General features: G+C 31.7%; 1 protein-coding gene across 3 annotated transcripts in view; it reads right to left on the minus strand.

Moving 5' to 3' along the window:
• The window catches only part of PGAP1 (GPI inositol-deacylase), a 127,965-nt gene that overhangs the window by 24,583 nt on the left and 88,817 nt on the right, over positions 1-14,565 (minus strand). For all 3 annotated transcript variants that reach the window (XM_035369072.2, XM_035369073.2, XM_035369071.2), the window contains exons 17-20: positions 8,190-8,343; positions 5,912-6,005; positions 4,077-4,167; positions 939-1,130 (exon numbers count right to left, since the gene is read on the minus strand). In XM_035369072.2, the coding sequence (XP_035224963.2) occupies positions 939-1,130; positions 4,077-4,167; positions 5,912-6,005; positions 8,190-8,343 (531 nt within the window). The remainder of the gene's footprint in view (positions 1-938; positions 1,131-4,076; positions 4,168-5,911; positions 6,006-8,189; positions 8,344-14,565) is intronic.

Genomic DNA, 14,565 nt, shown 5'->3' on the forward strand with positions numbered 1-14,565 from the left:
TAATCGAATCTTTCCTATCTACAGCTATGCTACTGTAGAGTACATATATATAAATTTAATTATTAATTTTATATTTATGATTATCTCCTAGGAAAGGAAATGTAAAATTATTGCAAACTGAAATTAGAAAATTTTAATACTTAAAAGCTCTGAGGTAAATCTATTAAAAACTTGTAATAAACTTTGTAGAGACATTAGATTATTTTGAAGCAGGAGAGATGAAAAAAAGTAGCAATGCCCTCACTGGGACTCGAACCACAAACCTCTCCAATACGCGCCAAACGTGCTGACCACTACACCACGAAGGCATGCTAAGAAGGCGCGAGAAATACTTTATATACTCTGCCTTTTAAAGGGCGACTAGGGATTACGGGACCTAGGCGACAAATCCTGGTTGTGCAGAATCATCATCCACCACCTTTTTTAGTTCGGGTGCCACTGTAGAGACATTGGTTATTTCAAAGCAGGAGACATGAAAAATGAGCAATGCCTTTGCCGGGAATCAAACCCCGTACCCCTCGAATACGTGTCGAGCATGCTGACCGCTACACCCCGAAGGCATGCTAAAAAGGCGGGAGAAATACCTTATAACTTAAAAGCAGTTTAAAATTTGAAGAGGTATGTATTAAAATCATACATTTAAAAAAAAGAATAAGAATAGTACCTACATAAAAATAAGATAGAACATAAAAAAGAAAGTAAATTATTACTGATTTCTTGGAAGAGAGTTAATCGTTTCAAGGGGAGTTAACCCTCCCCCCCCAAAAATTCACAATAATTGGAGTATGATTGCATTTCATCTCCTTCGATACATATACATAGAGATATGTTATAAAAAAAAGATTTATTAACAAGAATGTTATTACAAGAATACTTAAACAACAGTGATTTGGGATGAAGTTGAATAAAATATTCAGAAGGAAAAAAAAATTATGTACCTGTGCCTTATCCAAATCCAAAAATTTGAGAAAAATTTCATGAAAACCTCCATAAGTATATAGACAGTAACTATTAATCCACAAGATATGAGATACAATAATGTCCGTAACAGAAACGCCGATAACAAACTTTTATCCCATATAGCAATATCATCAGGATGAGGGAAAAGAGGTAAGTAGTAACCCTGAGCCCTAAAATTAATAAATACAGGTGTTAAATATTATATAAATATTCTAAAACAATACAGATTACCTCTGTAACTAAAAGCATTATTTGATATTTGCACAGTTTTTCATATTTTAAGCCAATTGCATAAATATTCCGCTTGAAAAATGTATATGACATTTCAAAAGATAACATCCAGGTAAGGAGGGTGTTCACACATTTTTAGAATGATTTCAGTAAACAAATAGAAAAAGCAAATGCTTTGGAATAAACACTTTTGGCAACAGCTTATTACTTGAGATGAGAAAAATCGTTTGCTGCTTTTAGATTTATTCTTCTTTCAAAATGTTGCATGCAAACAAACTGTAGATGGAAGGATACGTTCATGCGCTTACCGAAGAGAAATATTCCTATTCCATACTTAATTAATTATTAATCTGAAATAAGAAAAACTGTCAGTCATTACTTCTACATGGAAAGAAGACTCCAAATGAATACCTGGAAAAAAATAGGTACTATTCCTAATATTTCTAAAGTTAAATCATTGGTAACAAGAGACAATCTACAGTGCAGAAACCAATTATTAAGTCCTTAAATACATTTGCAGCAACAATAAATAAAATAATAAACCATGATTTATGGTTTAAAAAAGCTAAAAAACATAACATTCACCAGCTTCTTCCGATGCATGTTGCCTGATGCAGACTATTTGTGGAACGCTTTATGAAAACTATTCAAAAATTTCAATAAAGGGTATATGATTGTTGCATGTTTCTCTTAAAACTGGTATTTAAGAAGAGGGGAAAAAAGTGTCAAAATCACTTCAATGTGCCATCTTTTAGAAAGTTTTATGCCCCATATTTACAGAAGAAATTTTATTTCTTTATCCCAATGACTTTCAAAGAGTGAACCTTCATCAAGACAAAGCGACAAGTCATACTTTGAAAATACCACTGCATTCCTTGAAAAAACTAAGACTGACATAGGTATTGCACATACACCTTATATACATATTCCTGTGAATTCCTCTGATTTTTCACATGAATATGTATGGACTATTTTAGTACTAAGCCTCTCTTAAAAAAAAAGCTCTTTCAAAAAGCAAAGCCATCACAATGGACAGACTCCGGAAAGTAGTGGAATGCAAATTTTACAAAAAGATCTGTCATGAAAATCATGGTGCAGAAAAAAAGGCCATCGGATCGAACATTTAAAAAATACTCTTTCCATTAAACGGCCTCAAAATCATTCTAAAAATATGTAAAAACCCTCTGTATATTAGTTTCAATTAAAGCAACTTAAAAATCATCATTCAATTAAATCAACTTCTGAATTTAAAAAACCTTTTACATTTAAATTTTTCTTCTCTGATCGTTTGATTTATTAATATCAATACTTATATCTTGGCCCCACGTGTTAAGTATTTCTGATAACAATGTTTAATAACTTATAACTGGTCATTTTAAACACATGTATTTAAAAACAATGCTTTTCATATTTTCACTGAAAATGCAGAAGATGGTACACTGCAGGGGGTTCTATATCTCCCGCTCCTACTGGGCCAATTGATGAAATTCAAATTGTGTTTTTCATATCTAAAAAGCGTGACTGAGGATATATATTAGATTTATACATAAGCATCATTCTAACATAGGTATTTTGACACAAAATCAGACATTTTCTGACATGACATGGCAAATTTTTTTTTTCATATTTCGATTCTATGACTCAAATTATGCCTAAATATTAAATTCTGTAAAATTTGGTGAGGAATTTTTACAGATAAATTCAAAAATTTATCTTCAAAAATTTTTCTTTCAGTGCTATAAATTCAAAAATTTATCTTGGAGTATTTTTTTTCAGTTTTTGCCAAGAATAATTTACTTGGAGAACTTCTTAACTTATAGCAACCTATCTTCCTTTCCTTTTTTCATTGTTGACAAATGGGAAAAAGTCATCATTCATACTTTCAAATAATTTTAACACAATGTGTAAGCCACATTTGGCGTTATTATTGCTCGAAAAAAAAAAAAAAAAAAAAGATACCAATTTTCGAAATGTTTCAATATGTAAATTGATGTATATCTTAGAAAACTTTTGAACTAATTTTTTGCAGGTGTGCCTTGAAATACATCTACTTTAAGATGATGTTAAAAATTTTATAAATTATAATACAAAAATGTTTTCAAAAAATTTATTAAAAACACTTAAAAATACAAATTTTAATAATAAATCATAAAACATGTACGAATTATATTTGGATTAAGCCTAGGTTCGAGTTCTGGAAGTAATCGAGTAAATTTAATTTAAAAAAGAGATATTAATAATTATATATCAAATTCAATTAACATTCAGGAACTAAAATCTCAAGAGCTACTTTTTTAAAAATTATTCACGCGATTTTTACGAAACTTGGTAGTTTGGCATCATTTCAGTTGTAGAATAGAAATCTGGAAAAAATTGGCATGTCATTTCAGAAGAAGTCCGATTTTGTATCAAAATACCTATATTAGAACAGTGCCATATATACATCTAATATATATATTAAGTCGAGCTTTCGAGACATGAAAAACGCAATTTGAATTTTGTCAATCAGCCCAGTAAAACAGGAGATATAGAACTGTCCCCCCTTTTCACAGCGTACCTTTGCATAACACACTAAAAATGCAATATAAATATGATATAGCTCATTTTACACATCAAATTACATTTATAATAATTATAATGAATATTAAACAACACAAAAAAACTGTTAAATATTTTATTTCAATTTTGAAGAAATTTGTCTTCCCTAAAATTGTTTAACAGATACAAAAATAGTGAAAAAAGTGAAATTTAAAAGGATGGGAAAATTTAATTACATGCCGTAGAGAAGTTAGAAAGTTGTAAAATTTCAGTACTATAAATGAAAAAAATCTTTAACATAAAATATAAGGACGGTTTTCAAAGAAATGAGGACAAGAACATCATACCAGATACAATGGAACAATAATGATGGCACAGCAACTAATGTCAGAAATGTTGGATATTGACCAAATATTTTGTAGAAAGGTGATATTGTACCTAAGAAGGAAGAAAAATATATATGTAAGAAAAATAAAGAATACGTAAAAGATTAAATTAGCAACAAATTTCCCTTCTCAATTCTGAAAATAGTAATCTATCTGCACTATGTCATTTCTAGATTAATCCATGTCATATTCTGGTATATACATAATTCTGGTGATGTTAATGGAACTAAAACTCAAGCAGCCAATAGTAATATTAACTATCCAATCATACACACATTTATATATATAGTATATATACATAGATAGATATGCATATACTACAACATTATGACTTTTAAAACATGATAAAAATTAACAAAATTCCATGATATTAAGGAGAGAGGATCATGTAGAATCTAATTTTTTTTATACATTTTTTAATTGCTTGTAAGGTGTATTTTAATTTTATAACAGTTATTTTTAATTTTGAAACCCTTTTCTTTCAATTCTGGTTTCCCATTTACAACTAACAGAATAAGTTTTTCGAATCATGTTGACTGTAAATGAGGTACAAGGAGTATTTAAGGAAGGTTCAGCTTACTTAACTACGATACTTTAGGTGGCACATGCTTGTCATTGGGCTACTTCGTTAGTGAACCTACTATGCTTGGTCGTATTGTACGTTCCTGTTGATAATTGCTGGCTAATTTAATTAAGGGCCAACTACATAAGGTAATTGAGTCTAACTTCGGCTAAGTCAGTTTAGTTTAATATTAGATTAGTTTCTTATATTTCTTACCTTGATTTGAAGCAGGAGTGGAAGCTTCCCTATATGCCCAAGAAGGGGGTGACTGTGCTGTTCTTTGAATGAATAAAAGGGTATTTTAACCTTTCTCTGGACTCTATTGTCAAATACTCGAACTCAGCGAAGTCGCTACACAGTTCACTAAGTTCTCTATGTTCAGCATAGTCCAAGTAGTGAGGAACATTACATACTGATTAATTTCATTTAACATCTGAAGAATGTAATTTTAATGTTGCAAACCAAAAATCGAGCCTTAGTCTCCATGGAGACAGAACAGATCAAAAGACAGCTTGGCAGCTCAAATGGACAATTTTGCAAAGTAGGAAGGTATGTTTATGGCCCTGGCATTGCAGATTAAGCTTGTATAGTGTTATGTCTATTTAATCTTAAATACTACTTTTTCCTGTTGAAATCTTCAAATGTGTTTTTCTCAAGATATGACTTTTTGCATACAGCTTTGCAACCTAGCTCAAAAATTAATTTACATATCAATTTCACACAGATATCACCCACATGACACACACAAATTTCACACAAATATTCCTAAACTTACTTATCATATCTTGAATTTAAAATACCATTACGAAACCAATCACAAATATTGTTTATTTAAATGTGCTCCGAGTTTTTAATTTTCAATCCCCCTTAAATTTAGGTACAAGATCTGCATAATATCACATTTTAATGAAAAAATTTTGGACTTTTGGTTTCAGATAGTTAGAACGACATACAACACTACAAAACAACAGAAAAAAGAGAGGTCAACTTTAAGCAGCTGCAGCCCACTATTTTGAATTCTTACAATAAAAAATTGTTTTCTTGTAACACTTATTGTCAATATTACGATGTTCTTTACCAAAATTTAATAAACCTTTTCAATTTTTATAAATGAATTCTTAAAATACACCTGTTTACATGACTCTCTTCCCTTCCTTAATGGAAATAGTGGTCGTTCAAATATCATAATCATTATAAAGCAGCAACAAAGGGATTAAATAAACAAAGCATTTACCTAATGAACCAATGTATTTCATTTGGCCTGCTAGAAATGTTAATAGAAGAGCAACTGTATATCCCACGATATATGTCCCATAAAATTTCACAAACTGTAAAAAAAAATTACAGGTCTTAAAAGATATGTATGTCCATCATAGAACTTTTAGAAATTTATGTGAAAATCAGTTATCAGATATAACATACATAATAGAAAATATGACAATAAAACAATCAACATAAAAATGAATCTGAGTAACTGTAACAGTGTTTCTTAATTTGTGGTTCTCGAAGCCTGTTCTTGTGGTCCTCTTAGAATTTTAAGAGAGACAGAAAAGTAAAATTTTAATTATCTGTGTATATCGCACTACAGTTGCAAAATCTCACAATTTTGGAAATTACAGATGACAGTCATCTACCCCTTTTTCTACCACTGATACTTTATGAAATTTATTACCAGTGTCTCTATACATGGACTTTACTAGTCTTAGCAACAAAAGAGGAATTTAAAACATTATGACTATGACTAGTGCTTCTTGCCATCATTTTGCTGCATATTTGGTGCCAGTGGGCATCTTTTCATGTAACATTACTGTATGGCAACCACTTCTTTCTTCCAGTAATGTGCTGTTTCAAAAAATATATTCTTCTTCATATTTTTCAGTAAACAATTATGTTCTGAAACTTGAGCAAATGCAGTTTGCTTTGTCAAAGTATAGGGTACTCATATATAATAGTGGTTCACATACCAAATCTTCAAATGATTATGTACTATATTTAAAAAAAAATATTTAATCTGCTTAACAATTCATGATAATATATTAAATAATGTATATATATTTTTTCTGATAATTATAATGTGGATTTTCAGCAATAGCTTCTTTTAACTGGCCATGTTTAAAGGGGATATCATCCAGAATGGGCCTCGTTTTCAAGGCTGCAATTTCGATGCCTAAACTTCTTGAAACACCTTAACACCTTCAAACTGTGCCATGAGAAACAGCATTTTGTACATGGTTCAACACAAATTTTATGAGCATTCTGGGTAATGTTTTTTTTTTTTTTTTTTTTTTTTTTTTTTTTTTTTTTCTTGGAAATAAAAGAGCATAATATAATAAAAATGAACAGGTTCTCAACACTTAGCACTGCACTGCAAAAACAACTATGCAACAACATATGTTAGAACTACGCAATGTGAGGGAAAAAGACCGTATTTAGACATCCACTTCAATCAAGGTCATTCCTTATTACAGTACCAAAATAATTAAAAGAAAATATGCTTTGATCTGAAAACCACAGAACTTTCCAGATGACCAACTATTTCTGCATATAAAATATTGAACTCATTATGTAGAATATTTTTCAGTCCGAGAATATATTTGTTATGGAGAACAGTCACTGTATATATGGCACCACTGTAAAACTATTTTTTATAAAAAAAATTAATTAAAAATATTTGTTTAGGAAAGAATGCTTCATTGTGTTACATCAATTTAATAATTTGCTTGGTTTGAAGGAAAGTGATCATCTTGAGCATCAAAGGAGATTCTTGAACACGGACTTTCCAGAAGGTAAGTGACTGAACAATCTTTTGGCCTTACTTTTAATAACATACTTTACCCATAAACAGCAAAAAGTTCTTCACGGCTCTGCATAGCAGTTTGGCCTTTATTGGAATAAAAGTGTAAAATGAAATGCAGTTTTGCAAGAATTCCCTCCCTTTCACATGTACAGGATGAAACAAGGCCAACACCTTGCACCCATCTAGGCATATTATATATCATCAGACCTTGCTACTGACCCAGATGGAATTTAGAAGGATCCCCTACCCTTCTTCCCTTACCACAACCTCTCAAAAGGATTTCGGCTCAATGTACATTTTGAAAAACCCCTTGTCACACAGACACTTACAAACATCCATGCCTTCTCTCGGATCAGAACTTGGGCCTTTTAGTATGGTAGTCAGCATCATTAACCTGGCAGCACTCATCTTTACTTTGCATCTCAGTATAAGAATTCCAACACTTTTTGCATGTCTACTAATTTCAAATGCCAGTTGTGAAACAGTATTCAGCCTGACCACTGCAACTCTTATACTCTGAGACTTGGGATAGTAACAATATGTCATGAATAAAAGGCTCAACACTTCCAAGACTAGCAATGCAAATGTTTCTCAGAAAACAACTATTATATTTTATTTTTATATTCCAATATACAAGTATTTTCTTCAACATATTCTGCTGGGGAGAATTAAAAAAAGAAAACTTCACTTGACAAACAAAGCATAAAATACTTACTTGGCTAGCAACATGACTTAAAGGGAAAGTTGCAGAAAGCACGACGCTGCATCCGGGATCCAGAATCAACTGCAAATTGACATTGCGGTTCCTTACCTCTGATGGCAGAAGATTTACCCTCATTGGAATAACTGTTAAGCCACCCAGTGAAGTTCTGAAACAAATTTGTAGGTATTAAATTAGCAAATCAAATCAAATTAGCAATCAAAGCAAAATTTGTAACAATAATAAAATGGAAAAAAATCATATAAAACGTACATATGGTATTTACAGGTGTTAAGAACGATTTCTGGGCCATTTAATAAATGTTTAAAATATAAAGAGAACTTCTTTAAATGTTTGACCTGATAGCCTTTTTCTGCACAATACGTATGCATTGTGATTTTTATGATAGAAGGGCTTGTCGTGAAATTTTCAGGGGTATTAATTTCTCTTCCACTTCTTTCCAAAGTCCATCTATTGCAAGGGATTGGCATTTCGAAAGTTTTTTTTTTTTTTTTTTTTTTTTTTTTTTTAATATATATATATATATATATATATATACACAAAATGCACAATAGTTCAGAGGTAAAATGTCAGGAAACCTCACAGGAATATATTAAAAGGTATATATGCAATACATGCATCTCTTACCATATTTTCAAGGAATGTAATATAGTATAGCGTCCGTAATCCGTACGTCCATTATCTGGAATGATCTATAATCCGGACGTCAAAGCCACAAACTTACGCATGCGCGTAAAGTCAGTAAAGCTTTTATTCATGTGTGCTTCCGATAGTGAAGAAAGTAACAGAGAACGTTATTGAAAATGAAAAAAATTTTATTGACCAGTTAGTTGGTATTCTCGACACAGCAATTACAGGACTTGAACAGTGGAACTTTGCAACTGAACAAGAAATTATGTCTATTTATAGAATTAAAAAGAAAGTATTAGCACAAAAAACGAAGCAACTTAAACAACTTACATTGATAGAAATGTTTATTAAAGTAAAAAAATAAATATTAAGCTTTTTTTTTTTGTAAATTTTGATACCCTTTAGATCATAATTGCTCTTTATTTCATAAATTACGGTTTCATATTTTTAATTGCATAATTTCTGCATGCCATCTTACCAAATTTAAATTGATGATCTACAATCCAGAAAAACCCCTAATCCGGAATCATCAGTTCACTTTTGCCTTGATGAAGTTTCACTCTGTGAAAGTCACTGGGATAAAGAAATGAAATTTCTTCTGCAAACATCGGATGTAAAACGTTCTCATGATAGTAAATAGAATTTATTTTAACACTGTTTTAAACTCTTCTTATTTTTAATTTCCCATTGTAAGAGAATCCTACGATAATCTTACACCCCTTACTGAAACTTTCTTTGTTTTCGAGGAGACCTTTTTTTTTTTTTTTTCCCTTCTAAAGTAATTAATACTACTGGTTACTAATTCTTCATTTAGAAGATGCTATGCTTCATTTTGAAGGTTACCATTTCTCTCCCACTAAATAGTTTTCATAAAGTGTTCTACACATTGTTTTGCTTCAAGCCACATACCTCAGGAGAAGATGGTGAACATTATGTGTTGTTAGCATTTTTAAGCTGTAAATCTTGGTTTATCATTTTATTTATTGTTGCTAAGATGTATTTTAGGACTTTACAATTGATTTCTGCATCAGCGGATTTCCTCATTACCAGCAATTTAAATTTAGGTCTAACTAATTTAAATAATTCTAAGTAATAACTTTAGATTTAACTAATAGCTCATTTTAAGTCAGCACTTTGTTATTAATCTCTTTTCACCCACATTTTTCATTCCAGAATGTAAATCAGACAGTGAGTGTTTATTTAGATTAAAGTAGAAGGAAGTGCTGTTTAAGCAAGAGTTTGGAAGTTAGTTTTAAAGCGTGTCTGCTTATTCCAGGCCATGTTGTGCCATGATTATTAGCAACTTGATTTAGTGGCATTGAGTGTGTCTAGCCATTCGGTTTTGTCTCACCAGTTTTCTACAAACGAGAGCCTTGCATGTGCGTTAAATTATCCTGTGAGCCTGTCTCCCTAAGAGACATATACTTTATAAGCACTGTCGAAGTAATCCACTTTTGCACGAAATGCATGAAAAATAAACCAAATTAGCATTATCTAATGAAGGGTGATCACACGCTTTTTGATGTGCAAATCAAAGAGTTAAATAAATAAATCAAACACTTTGCACAAAATAGATATCAGATTGAATTTCTGCAATACAACATTTGATTTCAGTGTGTAAGGACTCAAAATGATTTATTATGTCTCTGAAGTATCACCGTTAAGCCTCTAGGTGGCGAATCATCGGCCGTTTAGGAGCAAGGCATATAATCACAGAAGCAGTGAGATGTGTGAATATTTCAAGACAGACAGATTTTAAGCTATGGAAACAATTTCAGAGTTCTGAAATCATTGCAAGGAGGCTTGGACAAGGTCATAAATGAACAGCAACTGCTTCTCAAGATCGATATCTGGCAATAACTGCCCACTGTAATCGAAAATCTACTGCTCAGCAGTTAAATTCAAAGCTTGCAGCCACCATTGGAATTTCTGAATCATGGCAAACAATACACAGAAGGCTTAATGAGAAAGTTCTTTACACTAGAAAGCCAAAGGTATGTCATTCACTATCTTCACAACAAACAAAAGGTCGCTTTAATTGATGCTAAGAACATCAGAACTGGAGTGAAAACTAATGGTCCCATGTTCACCAAGGCATCAAGGTTTAGTTTAACAATTGATTCTAAGTGTGTTTATATCTATAAGTGTGTTATAAGTGTTACAAGTGTGTATAATCTATATAAGTGTGTTATAAGTGTTATAAGTGTGTTGCTAGCATGAAAATACATCATGATATATGTGTACAAGTCCAGAATGCAAAATTTTCCTTCAAATATTATGTAAAGTGACCTTTTCAGAAATGTAGGTGTAAAGGTATGGGCACAATGGACCAACATGTTTTTAATAGTAGATCTGTGACTGGCCAGAGATATTGAGATGAACTCTTAGTGCCTTATGTAAGACTTTTCAGAGGTGCATATGAACTGAATTTTAATTTATGGAATGAAAATGCTTTTTCCTATCGAGCAAATCTCATTGACGAATTGCTTGAAACTGTAAACACTGTTTGAATACCGTGGCCGGCAAAATCTCCTGATCCCAATTCTATATAGAACTTTGAGAGTTTCTCTGGAAAAGCAGTTGCACTGAAACATCCTCTTCCTAAGGAAGCTGGAGGCTACATTGCTGGAGAATGTGGAATTTAGTTACAAGCTTAATTTCTTAAACTATGGTTAACACCATTATTGCTAGCATGAAAATACATCATGATATATGTGTACAAGTCAGGAGAGATCCTATTTTATATTAAATTCACAAGCAATATTTTTTCTGTTATTCTGTTTTTTTAACCGAACTCTCCTTGCAACATATTATTACCATTTCTATTGTTCATGCTGCAGTTTTATGTCACAAGTAGTGTTTTGGATTTCTTTTTATTTATATGTATCATTCCACACAAAATAATATTTCATAGTTTGAGAAATTCATGATTTTATGCATATAAAAATAATTTTGGACATAAGTATAATTCAGCATTACTGATACCCTGAACTTCCTGGATTACCAAACTTTTACTGTATTTAGGAAAAAAAAAAAATTATCATGTTCCTGAACTTGCCAAATTATAACAAAATTCTCTTGTATTTAAGAAACAACAATTTTCCATATTCTTGAACTTTCCAGATTATCAGTCTTCTAATGTACTCAGAAAACAATTTACTATATTCTTGAACCTGCCAGATCATCAGAAACAATTTTTGCATTTGCTATTTCTAAAACACTCCCAAAAGTTATGGGAATATATTATTTTAAATTGGTTAGATTTCTTATATTTAAACCTAAAGACTACATTTTCGTTTCTTAACAAAAGTAAAGTTGATTATGACTGTTTTTCAAAGTTAAAGATTTAGCTTGAATTCGTTTAATTACATTCATATTCCTCTTCGCTCACCGCCCAATCTAGTGGCTAGTTAATGGACTAAATTGAGACACAATGCCTAAATTATAAAGAATTTCAGTTACAAATTTTACCAGAAGCACTGATCTAAGACAGGCAAGTTGCCTTTGTAATATAAGCTCTCCTTTTTAAAAACTAAACCAGCAGCTTGCAAGGCCAGCAGTCCAAAATAGTTATCATGAAAAAAGAAATAATATCTAACATTTTTAATGTCTGTGCTACACTGGAAAAGAACTAACTGGCATAATTAATTAAATCACTCATCATCTTTCACAACATAACATTATTTACATTTAACAAAAATAAGTTATGAGTATGCATGGGAGCAAGAGCCGAACTACTCTACTCACAAAGCTACAGATACAGACAGTTACATGCATACAAATTTTTAAGGTTCAGGTTTCAGGAATACAAAGCAGTTAATTAAAGAGTTAGAAAGTAAATAATAATTCAAAAGTTCAGTTATGGAACAAATCCAACTAGGGGATATTTTACAAAAATACTTAATATTTCTAATTGGATATCTCATGTTTTGAATGCATTTTCATTGAAATCAATCAAATTAAGACGTGAAAAAAATATTCTTAAGATTGTCAACTTCTTTTAAATCACCTTTTGCCTGAGATAAAAATGTTTTTATTTCCAGCTCTCTTTTAAATCGCTGAGTGTATTAATAAAAAATACATTAAAGTCTTACAAAATACGACATAAATGAAAAACAATTTGAAACTCAAATTTTGGTTTCGAGGTGCACATGTTCAGGTGGAGGACTATGTGCGTTCAACATTTGGTGGTTTGGTTACCGACAATTTTCCACAATGTGAGGAAAATACACACATCCATACAGATTCTTCATTATTAAATAACAAAGGTTTGTACACACATATTAAAATTTCAATATTTTTACAATAAAAAATTAAATATTAGATGATCAAGTTTTTATCAAAAGTATTTTACATTGTATATTATATTAGCATTCATTTTAATTGATCCAATGCAACTAATTATAATATCCACTTAGAATAAAAACTACCATTAATATAACTCTAAATCTCTAATTTAATGAGAAAATCAGCATTCAGTATATAGTATATTTCATAAAGTCAGTATATTTCTGTCAATGATATTTCAGATTGATAAATCTCTCACAACTGCTTTTTACAACACAAATATCAAAAGAGTAGTCAACCTCTTATTGTCTTTTTTTTTTTTTTTTTTTTTTTACATTTGTCAAATGACACTTAAATGCTATGATAATTCTGTAACACCAATCCATCAAACCTGCTACTGGAGATTTGATAGTATCATGATCATGTATCGCCAAAAGAAAAATCAATATAGGTTAGGGCAAGGATATCGAAGAGAACACAGGATATGTCTACAACATCATATTCATTTCTTGAAGATAATATATACATAACACTAGGGCATATACAAGGTGTTTCATAGATCATGGGACAAACTTGGAGGGGTGGTGGAGCGTATTAAACATGCATTTTTTATAGGAATGTAGGGTCTAAAGTGACAGGTTAAGGCAGGAACGCAAAAAAAAAAAAAAAAAAAAAAAAAAAAAGACACGAGAGGAAAATATGTTTATGTACAAAATCAACGTAAAGTGCTTCTTTGTAGCAATACAGTATTCACAATAAATGTTCAAAATTGCGACCACCAGCAGCAATACATGCTAGGTAACGTCGCAGAAAAGACTGACGAACATTTTGAAAAAGACAGGCATTTTGCGCACCCTTGCAGCCACAATGGATAGTCGTACAACGAGATCCTCTGGTGAGTCAATGGGAGTCTCATAAATGATGCTCTTCAGATGACCCTATAAAAAAAATTCAAGCTGGAGAGATCTGGCGAACAGGGTGGCCATCGAACGGTTCCACCACGGCCAATCCATCGGCCTGGAAATGTCCCATCCAAGTAGTTTCGGACCCGCATGTGGTTATGGGCTGGTGCACCATCATGCTAGAACCACATGCGATCACGAACGACAGCCGGAACATCCTGCAGCAATTCCAGTAGCATCTCTTACAGAAAAATATGATAACATAAGTCATTTGTACGTGCAGGTATGAGGAATGGGCCTATGAGGTAGTCGTTAACAATAACCGCCCACACATTCACGGAGAAGCAGGTTTGGAATGCATGTGGACGTGTGCCGTATGGATTTTGAGTTGCCCACATGTGCATGTTGTGGCTATTGAAGATGCCATCCTGTTATAAAGTTGCTTTGTCCGTGAATAGAACATCTGATGGGAAATCTGCCTGCGCTGCCCACAGCTGCAAGAATCAATGACAGAAATGAACTCAAAGAGGGTAATCTGTCTCTTGCAAGGC

The sequence above is a fragment of the Stegodyphus dumicola genome, chromosome 3, assembly GCF_044657685.1.
Source record: "Stegodyphus dumicola isolate Sdum_Otavi_A_Nest chromosome 3, ASM4465768v1".
Taxonomy (NCBI): Eukaryota; Metazoa; Arthropoda; class Arachnida; order Araneae; family Eresidae; genus Stegodyphus; species Stegodyphus dumicola.